The sequence below is a fragment of the Malus sylvestris genome, chromosome 12 (assembly GCF_916048215.2).
Source record: "Malus sylvestris chromosome 12, drMalSylv7.2, whole genome shotgun sequence".
Lineage (NCBI taxonomy): Eukaryota > Viridiplantae > Streptophyta > Magnoliopsida > Rosales > Rosaceae > Malus > Malus sylvestris.
Genome location: NC_062271.1, coordinates 15,421,191 through 15,433,921, shown reverse-complemented (window position 1 = coordinate 15,433,921; position 12,731 = coordinate 15,421,191). Strand labels below are relative to the sequence as shown.

The window sequence follows — 12,731 nt, the reverse complement described above, 5'->3', positions numbered from 1 at the left end:
TCTCAATAAAAGGAAACCAAAAAGCAACCAAACTAGAAAATTCTGTAATTAGGTCGAGAAGAAAGGTCGTGAGCTTAAGCCATTGCAGCGCACCCACGCGGAAACTAGCCAATTAATTACAAGCAACTTAATTTCCCTATCGAACAAATTCAGGTGACACGAATATGTATGCGAAAAAAAAGAGTAAGACAATTTATCCAACGAATACGTAGAAGCCTTGGCATCCTATCATAACGAGAAGAGAGAAAAAGTACTACTAAAGAAGAGTCACATTTAATCTAGAAATTCGTCCAACCTTGTGCCTAGGCAAAATCCACTGCATGAATATCTAGGTGAGTGCCGAGTAGACATAGTCCTATCAAAACTCTATCTCGGGAAACCTGGTTATCATGAAATCCATCCTATACATAGAAGTGGTTATGCAACATGAGAGGCCCCTTCAACTCAACAAAAACTTAAAACACTTAACGCGAAAAATCTCGCTCTACGCGAAACCCTTCTCATATCCCTAAGAAAAATATTAATTATTCTAACAATTTTGTTAACATATCTTCAATTTGGATAAACAATACTGTGTTAACCGCTGGCAACATCATCAGCTTGGATTAACATCATTCGAGAGTCGAGCGATTTGCAACTTTCCATTTTTAATTCTTTCGCCTAAACGTGTCATTTCATTAGCTTTCAAGAAAGTGAGGTATTTTATGATAGTAATCCAACTGCCTAAAAGGTGCTCGTTTCAACGTCAATGCTTCGGTCAGCATTGAAGGGTATAATAGTCGTTGTAGTCTCTATTTGAACACCGTGAGTGCCCAAATCATTTCTCATCATAAAACTGGTTTCTAATTTTACAACTTTCCGTTTTGAGCCGCAAAAGCCTTCCTTCCTCTGTCTCTCTGCCTCTGACAGTCTCTCTCTGTCAATGAACAAAAGCAAGAAGCAACACCACCACCACCACCACCTCCTCCATCTTTGCCACTGAATTTCCCTCTCACCCAACTCAAAAAACTATCCGTTTCGCCGAAATGCGGGTCTCCAAAGTTCCGATCTTGGCCTCCCTCGCTGCGCTGCTCTCTCTCTCCGTCGTCTACTGCAGCTTCCCGGCCGCCTTTCTTTCTTTAGAGCGTGCTTTTCCCCCGAGCCACCGAGTGGAGCTCGACCAGCTCCTAGCCCGGGACCGAGTCAGGCACGCCCGGCTCTTGCAGAACGTGGTGGGCGGTGTTGTCGACTTCTCAGTCGAAGGCACCTCCGATCCCTACCTAGTCGGGTAATTTTATCATCTGGGTTCTCTTAAATGAAGCTTTTAATGCATTTGGATTAATGGGTTTGTCTGAAATTTGGGTAGATTTTGGTGGGTCAGTTGAGTTTTCTTCTGGGTGTTTGATAATCTTTGTGGGTTCTTAATTGGGTAAGCATTTATTGTCTCTGCGGGTTTGTATTTTCTATTTCTAGCTCTGTTTGGTTGCTGAGAAAATGCAAATAAGAAAGGAAAAAATTACAAAAAGCTCAAAGCTTGCTAATTCTTGCTGTTTTCAGTTCCTCTGCTAATGAGTTCTTCAATGCTTTCTCTGGACTTTTTTTAGTGTTCTTCTGGATTTTTTTTCTTGTTTCAATTCAGTTTTCTTCTGTTTTTATTATACAACTAAGATTAATGATTTTTCGTTTCATCTTTGGTTTATCTAGGCTCTATTTTACCAAAGTGAAATTGGGCTCTCCACCGAAAGAATTCAATGTGCAGATTGATACCGGAAGTGACATCCTGTGGATTACCTGCAATTCGTGCACTGATTGCCGCCAATCTAGCGGACTCGGTGTAAGTTCTGTTTCGTTTTGTTGCTTGCTGTCACTCTAAGAAGTTTGTGGAGTAAAGAGGCAAGTTAAAGCGTAACAAACTCTCGAATTTCTGCCCCTTTTTTGCAGATTCAGCTCAATTTCTATGATTCTGCTAGCTCTTCAACTGCAGGGCTGATCCCCTGTACAGACCCAATGTGCACTTCCTCATTTCATACTTCGTCAACTGAATGTTTAACTCAGAGTAATCAGTGCAGTTATACTTTCCAATATGGTGATGGAAGTGGGACGACTGGTTATTATGTATTGGATGCACTATACTTTGACATGATTCTGGGGCAGTCTTATATCGCTAACTCATCAGCATTTGTTGTTTTCGGGTGAGTGTTTCAACTTATACTGAAATGGTGTGCACAACAAATGAGGCATATAAAGAAATCATTGACAAACAAATGATACAGGCAAAATATAATAAATAACTTAGTATGAAGATTGATCAGGTTTTATTAATAAATAATTCATGTTTTATTTAAGGTGTACATAATTTATCCGTATTTACGGGAAATTTTAAAATGGTATGGCTGACCAGTCCCATCATTTAGCAGCAATAGTGACTCTGCTTATAAATAACAATAAGCATGATGTGTGCCAGAAGAACCGTAATTGATTGTGCTGAATTTCTCTGATTTGTTGGTGTGTGGGTGTGGGAGGGGGTCGGGGTTTAATACCTGTTCAATACTTGTTATATCTGACTAAAACAAGAGTAATGGGATATCTTATATTGTAATTTCTCTTCATTCTCTTTGGATGCTTACATCATTTTTCATGTTTCTTTTTATTGAAGCTTATTGCTTTGGATGGTCGTGCAGGTGTAGTACGTATCAGTCTGGTGATTTGACTAAGACAGATAAAGCAGTGGATGGGATATTTGGGTTCGGCCAAGGGTCTCTCTCTGTTATATCACAATTGTCATCTCGAGGGATGACTCCCAGAGTGTTTTCACATTGCTTGAAGGGAGATGGAAATGGAGGAGGTATACTTGTTCTTGGCGAGATTTTGGAGCCAAGCATTGTATATAGTCCCCTTGTCCCGTCACAGTATGTCTCTACCCTGTTGGAATTTATTTATGGTTGTGATGTTTGATTTAGGTTAAAAGTTTTAAGATATAAGTATAACCCAGTCTATGAAGTGGAAATTAATTTCTACTACAGATTTAAATCATTGTTCGTGTTTTTGTGTTTCTATATCTGTCGTATTTCATTTAAACACACAATTTATTTGGTCAGCAATGGACCTTGACTCCGAATATATTTTATGTACCAAGGATAACATTGAGTCATATCACTTTTGGCTTTTTAAACTTTTAGTGCTTGGCTATTTGATACATCTGGATAGGATTCAGCATCATTCATCCCCATTGTGCTAGTGATTTGTTTTTAACATTATCTGATAAGAATAAGATTGTTGTTTCACTAAGGAAGTCTGGAAGTTTTCTCTCTGTGCAGAAACATCAAACATAAAAATTTATACTCTGTCAACCTCACCGTTACTTTTAATATTGTTCTTTTAATTGCAACGATTTATAACAGTTATTATTTTTTGTCCTTTCATCTGTACTTTTTTCGGTAATGTAGTTTTGTTTTTTGTTATTTTCAGGCCACATTACAATTTAAATCTGCAGAGCATCGCTGTCAATGGGCAAACCTTGCCAATCGATCCAGCAGCCTTTACAACATCAAACGGTCGAGGAACTATTGTTGACTCGGGAACAACGTTGTCATACCTTGTGGAAGAAGCGTTTGATCCTTTCGTTAGTGCCGTAAGTTTGTTCACTTGATTTGATACGCTAATTCACTTAAATAATTTTCATCATTAGCATTGGGATGAAAAAAGTCATTTTGTTAGAGGAAAATAATATATATATATATATATATATTACATATATTTTAGATGAGTCACTTTAAAAAATGGTCAATTTGATGGTGTTTGAGTCTTCTTTAACTGTGTTGCTTGATCTATGATGTAATTTCATGGGCAGAAGCTACATTAATTAAGGCACAGTTAAGCTTCGTTCCTATTGTAATTCTTTCTTTCTTCGTCATTTGATTCATTTCATATCTCGGTTTAGTTTCTTATGGGGCCAACTTGACTTTGATGTGGTTGTGAAATATCTGCTCCTTCCTTTCTATTTGACATCAGATATAATATTGCATGGAAACAAAATGATTTCATCTCCGTACTTAGAACTGATTTTATGATTGTATCTGTAGATAACTTCGGCTGCTTCACAAACCGTGACTCCCACCATTTCAAAAGGAAACCAGTGTTATTTAGTTTCCACCAGGTTGGTTCTATGTCTAAATATCTTTGAAGTTTTCCATAAGAACAATGGTGGACCATGGAGGGTGCGCATAATTGTGGCAATTTGTTTCTTTCTGTTTATGTTTTAAAAAATAAATAAATATGAATGACATCTATTTTATTTTTCAGTTTGGCTGATGTATTTCCTTCGGTTAGTCTAAACTTTGCCGGAGGTGCATCGATGGTGTTGAAACCAGAGGAGTACCTTATGCGTACAGGTATCATTGTAAGTATTCTCTGGCTTCCTTTAAACTCTCTTATTTAAAATAGTTTCTTTAGACATCATGACTGCAAATTACATGGCGTAAATCTAATGGGTTATTTCTATTGTAACAGGAAGGTGCTGCTATGTGGTGCATTGGCTTTCAGAAGGTTCAGGGAGGGGTGACGATTTTAGGAGGTTAGGCCCCAAATTTAGGCTGGTTGATTAACTTTACGGCCGAAAGTTGGCAGTCATATTGTGTGTGCAGAACATACGGAGCATTTTGTTATTCTGTTGAATTTGATTTATAAACTCAAACTAGGCTGCTTTCTAATAAATGAATAAAGTTTAGAGGCAAATTTAAAAAACCGGAGCAAGGGTTAAGGCTCTGCAGTTTAGGTTTGAGTTGGTAAATGATAAATTTCAAGTGCAGCTTGCATGGCATATTGTGCAGGCTGGAGCTTTCAACAGTTCGAAAGAATCTGCAATGGCTTCTGAGCAATCTGCAGTTTCTTTCTATAGCATCCGATAGAAATTGATTATCATAATTTGTGTTTACGAATAGTACTTAAACATGTATGCTAATCATCAATGTGCCATCTGATGACCTTTCGTTTCTTCAATTGCAGATCTTGTTCTAAAAGACAAGATATTTGTGTATGACTTGGCTCGCCAAAGGATTGGGTGGGCTAACTACGATTGTAAGTTGAATAACGAGTTTCACTTCCTTTACAACTTTGGGCCAGTTACCAATACCTATGTCATATTTTTTGAGTTTCTCCTTTACAGGCTCAATGTCAGTAAACGTCTCTGTAACTTCTAGCAAAGACGAATATATTAATGCAGGACAGCTGCATCATAGCAGCTCATCAGGAGACATGCTTTTCAAGCATCTAACAACAGGAACTCTGGTTTTCTTAATCCACATACTGTGGAGCTAACGAGTTCCCTTGCTGTAATATAAACATAAGATTCTAAGTTCCATTCTCTGTTGAAAGTGGCTGATCTTTTATTTATCGTGATCAGCGGAGCCTTCTGCTATTGTTTGTTGTATTGCCAAGCACCTGGTTCCCAGTGTATATCGTTCTGCTCTACTTCTGACTCGTGAATGGGAGTGTCTTCAAGCGCTCTCCATCTTCAGCATTGCCGGAATGGTAATCCATTTTTCCACAAGTTTAATGAAGTTAATATTCGAGTGGAAGCAGAGCAAATTTATTGTAGCTATTGCTTGACTTAGCTTAGGCATATAGAGATTCTGTACGTCAGTCTGAGTCGATATCATTTTTGTTTACTTGATGATTCCAAGCCTTGTACATGACTGAAACTCTTAACAGTTTCTCGATGTTGACACGTGTTTTGTCCTCCAAGAAACTTGGAAAATAGTCCATTGTTGTTGTCTGGAAATGTTGCAGAGAACTCAAAAGTGTTGTAGTTTGATGATTCAGTTGAATTAATTCAGTTGGAATTGTATTTTTGGGTACCATTATTGTAGTCATATGAAGCCCCCACAACTGTTCAACATAGCAGCACCATTCTACATAATCTGGTCAATGCACTTGTGTCATACGACACGTATACATCGAAATATGGCGTCCCGTGTCAATGAAACTCTCGCTCGCAAGCCTCTCAACATTCGGCACTACTTGTGTTAATGCGACAACTTCTTAGCGATTTCCATACAATAGGCGCATCCCCATCCTCTCTATCAGGCAAGGAGAGAGTTGGAGAGAGAACAACTTGATGTATCAGGATTTCTTGTTACGTGAAAAGAGAGACATCGGGAAATATAAACTCATGAGATATTTTCCTACTATTGCTAACTGTTACCAACTTGTAAATCATGAATTGGAATTATGATGCAAGCATGGAAACTTTCTTTTTTAAACTAACCTATCTTATTTATCGTTCAATCAATCACTTACCATTACGATTTAGTAATATTTTTCTTCTTTATAAGTAAGAGTTTTAATTGACAAATTCAAGGCATTTAGTACTACGGTCTAATAATATTCCTCTTTATTTGTAAGTGAGAGGTCTTAGATTCGATTCTCACCAAATGCGAATTTGAATCACATTATTGCTAGCTTATTGTGAGGCAAAGCCCACTCCCGCCCCTTAGTATAGTTGATATCGTTTGTTAAAAAAAAATTGACAAAATCAATACCAAATTATTATAGTCACTCATTGTGTGACTTAGATCAAAAGCTACATGTGCGAACTACAAATTTTCTTCTTTTTATAAATTTTATATAAAAAAAATGAAAATAAAAAAAAAAATAAAAAAAGGAGAAAATCAGTGAGGGAAAGGGATTGTGAGCGTGAAAGAGGGCAATGTTTGAGTAAAATCCTGGTTGTGAAAAATGCCGATAATCCCTACGAAGAAATGGTTGTGTGAACAGTTGAAGTAGTCTTACGCTCTTGGGCCCCGCTTATTTATCCCGTTCCCCACTCTCTCGTTTATACGTGGCATTCTCGTTCCACATGTGGGACCTATTTTCATGCTTCTTCTGGTCTTGGTCCGATTAGGACTTGGGAGATCACAATCCTTTTATTCTTTATTTTTTTTAATTTTTAATTTTAATTTCAGTTAGTTTTAGTTCATATCCAACTCAAAATTGAATTTCTTTTGTATTAGTTTTAGTTCATATCCAACTCAAAATTGAATTTCTTTTGTATAAAAAAATATAAGGCTTTAGTTCTATGAGGACTTCTCGTTTAATCTCGATTTTATACACTCGTGAATTTAAGCATACTTTGAAAGAGTGTAGATAATGTCAGTAATAATAAACCGTTAATCACTATACAAAAAATTATCATTTAAGTGTTCTTGAATTTGAGAAACGGCATTCATGTCCCTTCTTATATTATGATAAGTGTGTGAAGAAATAGAACTCAATCAAAGTAGTATAATTTACGCGCTCTTATATTACGAATGTGTGAAGAATAATACTTAAATCACAATAGTACATATCATGCTTTCGTAGTATTCATTGGTAACTATTACTTTTTCATACATAATTCAACGTCAATAATTAGTTTTTAGGCAAAGTAATAATGATGGATTATTTAGAAAATAGATAACATTCCTTGAAACTTTTATTACCAAAAATACCAAATTTCCTTTAAATTGCGAAAAATTCCTTAAAATTGTGTAAATTCCAAAAGTCCTCCAAACAAAACCAACAAATGTCCTTAAAAATTGGGAATTTCCGTAAACGGGGCTTCCGATTCAAGGAACGCCACGTCGTTTCATGGCGCGTACCAACACGCGCCGAATCGCGCGTCCACACTCCTCTCATGGGAATGAATCCTTGTGGAAAAGGACCCCAACAACATCCATGCAAATGAAAATATATAAAATAAAATAAAATAAAAAAACTTTCATCTTCACAGGTTGGGTCTCTCTCTAACCTCTCCAAAATTCTCCAGAAAAAATCCAAAAAAATAGCCATAAAAGAGAAAATTCCCATCCGTTCCCCTCCCTACTTTCTCACTCATCAGAACCACTCTCTCCCTCTCTCTCTCTAAGAGTTGGTGGAGCAATTACTGTACATTAAAGAACCCAAGAGAACGCCGGCCGGGCATTGTTTTTTTTGGTTGTTTTTGAAATTTCTGCGTGCGATCATGGCCGTTAATAATTCCCAGACGGTGGTGGGGGCTGGGCCGACGGCGGGGGGTGTTCCTGCGGCGTCGCTGTACGTCGGAGACCTCCATCCGTACATGACCGAAGTTCAGCTGGAGGATGCTTTCAAAGGCTTCAAAGGTGTCACGTCCGTTCGGCTCTGCAGGGACACCGCCACCGCCACCAACTGTTCTCTCTGCTATGGCTACGTCAACTTCACCACACCTGAAGAAGGTCGTTTTTTGTTTGCAGTAATTTGATTTTGTTTTCTGAATGGAAACATAGGATACATTTTTCTTAATTTTTTATTTTTCAGTTTTGAATTGAGTTTTTATTTACTTACCTTTTTAATATATGATTTGTGTTGAGATTCTTTTGTTATTATTGTTGGAATTTGGAAATCCATATGCACTGTGAAATAGAAAACTATGAATTACGATTTTGTAATTTTGATCTGTTTGATGGTTGGGCTGTGTGCGCTTTCTTAACCGATCTGTTTGGTTTGTAAGGAGGGACAACTCCTCTCGCGCATACACATGAGTTTGCGCGCGTGGGCACATACACAAAACAAATGTTAAGTTCTTGTGTATGTGGTCTTAATTTTATTCTAATCGCGTTTGGTTTTTCTCTAATAGCAATTCGAGCTCTTGAAGTGATGAACCATTCAATTCTTAATGGAAGAGTGATAAGGGTCATGTGGTCTCATCGTGATCCCGATGCAAGAAGAAGTGGAATTGGGAACGTGTTTGTCAAGGTATGTCATGTTGCTTTAACCCTAAGTCATGGAGAGCATACTTCCATATTATGTGTAGTTTTTCTCTGATGTGAATATTTATGGTAAAAATATTTTGGTTTTCTGTTGCAGAACTTGAGCGAATCAATTAATAGTGTAGAGCTTGAAGAAATGTTTAAGAAGTTCGGACGTACTTTGTCTTGCAAAGTGGCCATGTTTGATGACGGGAAGAGTAAAGGCTATGGCTTTGTTCAGTTCGAGTCTGAGGAATCTGCGATTGCCGCTATTGAGGCGCTAAATGGCACAACTGTCAAAAACAAGCAGCTGTATGTGCAGTTTTTTATTTATTGTTTCCTGTTCTGTTGAAAGATGTCTTCTGGGTGTTAATCATACAATAATTACAACTCATGTAACAGGTATGTTGCGAAATTTGTTAGAAAGAGCGATCGAGTTTTGCCCAATCCTGATATTAAATATACAAATTTGTATATGAAGAATTTGGATCCAACTCTCAAGGAAGAGCTTGTGGAGGAGAAGTTCTCTGAGTTTGGGAAAATTGTTAGCTTTGCGATTGCAAAGGACGACCATGGGAACTCTAGAGGTTTCGGTTTTGTGAACTTTGAGAACCCAGATGATGCTAGACGAGCAATGGAAGGAATGAATGGATCACAACTTGGTAAATTACGCATCTTTTTTATGGCATTAATTTGGTTGGAAATATGGATTTGTTTATACAGACCTTTAATATTTGGTCCGGCGGTTTATTTTGAGTAGGCTCCAAGGTTCTATATGTTGCAAGGGCTCAGAAAAAGGCAGAGCGCGAGCATCTTTTGCGTTGGCAGTTTGAGGAAAAACGAAAAGAGCAAATGTTAAAATTCAAGGTAGTTTGGATTTCTCTTTTCTTTCCCAAAGATTTCTTGCCTCCATTAGGTTTACAAGAAAAGGGCATTGTAAACATGGGAAATGAATAGTGGGCATATTCGGTTTAGGGTTTAGGACCCTAAACTCTAAATCCCATTCCACTTCCCATCTCCTGGGAAATGACATGGGGATTGATTTCCCACCAATTCATTTCCGCGAATCAAACAGGGTTATAGTAGCATCTCATCTTTGTGTTTCTTTGTTTTATATGTAGGGATCAAATGTGTATGTGAAGAACATTGACGACGATGTCAGTGAAGAAGAGCTGGCAGAACACTTTAGTCAATGTGGTACGATTACTTCTGCAAAAATTATGCGAGACGACAAAGGAATAAGCAAGGGGTTTGGTTTTATCTGCTTCTCTACCCCTGAGGAGGGCAATAAAGCTGTGAATACTTTTCATGGTAATAAGATGATTGCACGGATCTGTTGCTTTTAACCTTAGATTTATATGGTAACATTCCTCAGTTTCAATATTTGGTGGTTTTCTTTACAACGTTTTATGACAATCGAACACACACGTTCTAAGTTCTTCCTCTTTAATCTTATAATAACTGCTGCGCTATAATTTTTATGCATAGACTTATAAGTTTGTGTTTCAATTTATGGTTTTTGTTTCACGGTAAGTATTTTAACCTCGGATTACCTAATGCCCTTGTCTGTCATGTTTTCTTCACACTGCTAATCGTGTTGCCATTGTTTATTTCACAGGATATATGTTTCATCGGAAGCCATTGTATGTGGCTATTGCCCAACGGAAAGAGGAGAGACAAGCGCAGCTGCAGCTTCAGTATGCACAGCGTTTGGCAGGATTTGCAGGTCCTTCACCAACTGTGATCCCTGGTGGATACCCTCCTATCTACTATCAAGCTCCCTCTGGGGTTGCTCCACAAGTGCCTCCTCGAGCGGGATTGATGTATCAACCTTTGGGATTGTGGCCAGGATGGAGACCCAATGGCTTTGTACCTACATCTGGACCAGCCTATCAACCACCACTGGGTCCTGTGGTGAGTACCATTTTTCCTATGCCTAGTTGTCATAGCAATTATGCTTATGCTAACTTAAAAATCGCATCTGCAGATTCCTAATGCTCCACGACAACATAGGCAAAATAGGGGAAGAATGAACGGGCATATGATTCCTCAGGGAGGCGCATATATGCCACATTTACAACAGCCCAATCCGTTGCTACACTCTGCAAAAGATTCAAACAATCCGCAGGTTTGTTTTCTTTTACTAACAAGCTTTTGTTACTCGTGTGTGTGTCGGCCTTGTCTATAACTGCAGAATTTACACCTTTCAGCACTTAACGAACCTATAAAACCAGATCTGCTTTTATTCTTGTTTGGTTTCTTCGAAAATAATAATGAGTAAAAAACCAAAAAGTTTAGTAGTCCTTAGGACCGAGATGAATATTTGTTTCCCCGGCTTTCAAGTATGCCTGATGTGTCCATCTGTTACTCGTGAAGTTCTAATCCGTGCTTGCCTTTCATTGCAGCGGACAGGGCAGGCTAAGTCTGTTCCTAATGGGCGTCAACTAGAAATGAATAAAGGAGGAGTCTCGTCCGCTGCCTCCAATTCTGTTGGAGTTGTCGTTCAACCGGAGATGCTGAGTAGCATGCTTGCTGCCGCTTCTCCCGAGCAGCAGAAACAGATACTTGGCGAGCAGCTCTATCCACTTGTCCATAAACAAAAGGTGACGCTTTTGCCACATTGACCCGTTTAGAAGTTTCTATAGTTGTCATCTCTAGCAGTATTAATGCTCCCTCAGAAATTCCAATCTTCTTGATGCTGTTTTAATCACCTTTTAAAATTTCCAAATACACCATCAACCAAACGCAATGGCTGCTTGAGGACCGATACTAACATTTACTCAACACTTTTACGTGCAGGCCGACCTAGCTTCAAAGATAACTGGGATGCTACTTGAAATGGACAACTCGGAGCTGCTGAATTTATTGGAGTCACCGGACTCCTTGACTGCGAAAGTGGAAGAAGCAGTTCAGGTGCTCAGGATGTCGAAGACCAAAGTACCTAACAAAGATAACAATCATCCGAGTTATCTATCTGCTGAGGTTGCAGTCAATTGAAAATAGGCGATGGTGAGAGGCTTTTCCGTAGCTCAAGCTCCGGGAGAGAGAATTTTTTATACCAGATTGGCACCTTCTCCGTCTTTGGCCCGTCATGGTGTTTGCTTTTACTGGTCTTTTGTTCGCACAGCGGATTATTTTTCTTCCTTCATAGAACGTTAAGCGTTTCCTTGCTATAGATTACTCTGGTATCGTAGTAGGAATGATAGATTTGATGAAGTTTCAGAACTTAGTATTTTGCGGTTTTGGATTCAAGTGCTTTTAATATTTTGGCAAACATAATTATCTGTTTTGATTTGAATTTTCTGTTGCATGATAATCTCATCAATTGACGAAAGATAGAGCTCGAAGGATTTTCACAGCCGTACTTCTCTTTGATACATTGATGGTCAAGGGAGACGAAACAATAGAACCAAACTGGTTACTAATGGATTGGTTTGGTTCCAACTCAAAAAACAATTAATTAGAACTAAAAATGAAGACGATGATCAAGTTAGAGAGAGAAAGAGAAAGAGATGTGAGAGAGAGACCAATCGAAAAGAGCGATGCTTGGGCAGTTTAGGGCCATTCATCGAGCAGGGGGCGCGAGAGAGGTTATGTTGACTAGGTTTTCGCAATAACTTATTTATATAAGAGGACAATTTGATCATTTTAAGTTTTAGAAAAATTCTATTTTTATCATATTGTTGTACATGTCGTGTGTATGTTCTGTGCATATTTAGAAAATCCTATTTTAGTCTCAAGATTAATAAAATGGTAATTTCAGACAATTTCCTAAGATCTTTTGTGTAACAAAACTCATGGATCACAGTTCATTGGTCTTTAAGACAGTTTCGTCTAATTGTGTATCAACTCGAACTATAGATGTTGGAACTATAAATGTTTGTTTAAGTGTACGTTTTAAAGATATAAATCGAACCAAACCACTTCGTGTCGTGCCGTAACCTAATTCTTAACTTATAAAAAAAATTAAAATTTAAGCGGCAAGACCTTTGAAATAAAAGAGGCAAC

The 12,731-nt window shown here is 38.1% G+C and overlaps 2 protein-coding genes across 2 annotated transcripts; both read left to right on the top strand.

Annotated features, from left to right (window-relative positions):
• Positions 1–805: 805 nt before the first annotated feature.
• LOC126594430 (aspartic proteinase 36-like) lies at positions 806–5,824 on the top strand. Its single transcript, XM_050260733.1, has 10 exons — positions 806–1,267; positions 1,684–1,813; positions 1,921–2,171; positions 2,661–2,888; positions 3,448–3,610; positions 4,062–4,135; positions 4,282–4,378; positions 4,489–4,552; positions 4,984–5,055; positions 5,144–5,824. Exons 1-10 carry the CDS (start codon positions 1,026–1,028, stop codon positions 5,293–5,295), a joined length of 1,473 nt encoding a protein of 490 aa, XP_050116690.1. The 5' UTR covers positions 806–1,025; the 3' UTR covers positions 5,296–5,824.
• A 1,899-nt stretch (positions 5,825–7,723) lies between these two features.
• Positions 7,724–12,021, top strand: LOC126591889 (polyadenylate-binding protein 7-like). The gene is made up of 10 exons (XM_050257599.1): positions 7,724–8,210; positions 8,612–8,730; positions 8,842–9,035; positions 9,126–9,385; positions 9,484–9,590; positions 9,845–10,034; positions 10,342–10,637; positions 10,711–10,851; positions 11,129–11,326; positions 11,523–12,021. Exons 1-10 carry the CDS (start codon positions 7,979–7,981, stop codon positions 11,718–11,720), a joined length of 1,935 nt encoding a protein of 644 aa, XP_050113556.1. The 5' UTR covers positions 7,724–7,978; the 3' UTR covers positions 11,721–12,021.
• Positions 12,022–12,731: the final 710 nt, after the last annotated feature.

Excerpts from the sequence above, each read along its gene's own strand:
- LOC126591889 (XM_050257599.1), top strand. The coding sequence starts at position 7,979 with ATGGCCGTTAATAATTCCCAGACGGTGGTGGGGGCTGGGCCGACGGCG. Across the intron at positions 9,036-9,125 it reads ACTGTCAAAAACAAGCAGCT|GTATGTTGCGAAATTTGTTA; the intron begins GTATGTGCAGTT and ends CTCATGTAACAG. Across the intron at positions 9,591-9,844 it reads AGCAAATGTTAAAATTCAAG|GGATCAAATGTGTATGTGAA; the intron begins GTAGTTTGGATT and ends TTTTATATGTAG.
- LOC126594430 (XM_050260733.1), top strand. The coding sequence starts at position 1,026 with ATGCGGGTCTCCAAAGTTCCGATCTTGGCCTCCCTCGCTGCGCTGCTC. Across the intron at positions 3,611-4,061 it reads TTGATCCTTTCGTTAGTGCC|ATAACTTCGGCTGCTTCACA; the intron begins GTAAGTTTGTTC and ends TTGTATCTGTAG. Across the intron at positions 4,136-4,281 it reads TGTTATTTAGTTTCCACCAG|TTTGGCTGATGTATTTCCTT; the intron begins GTTGGTTCTATG and ends TTTATTTTTCAG.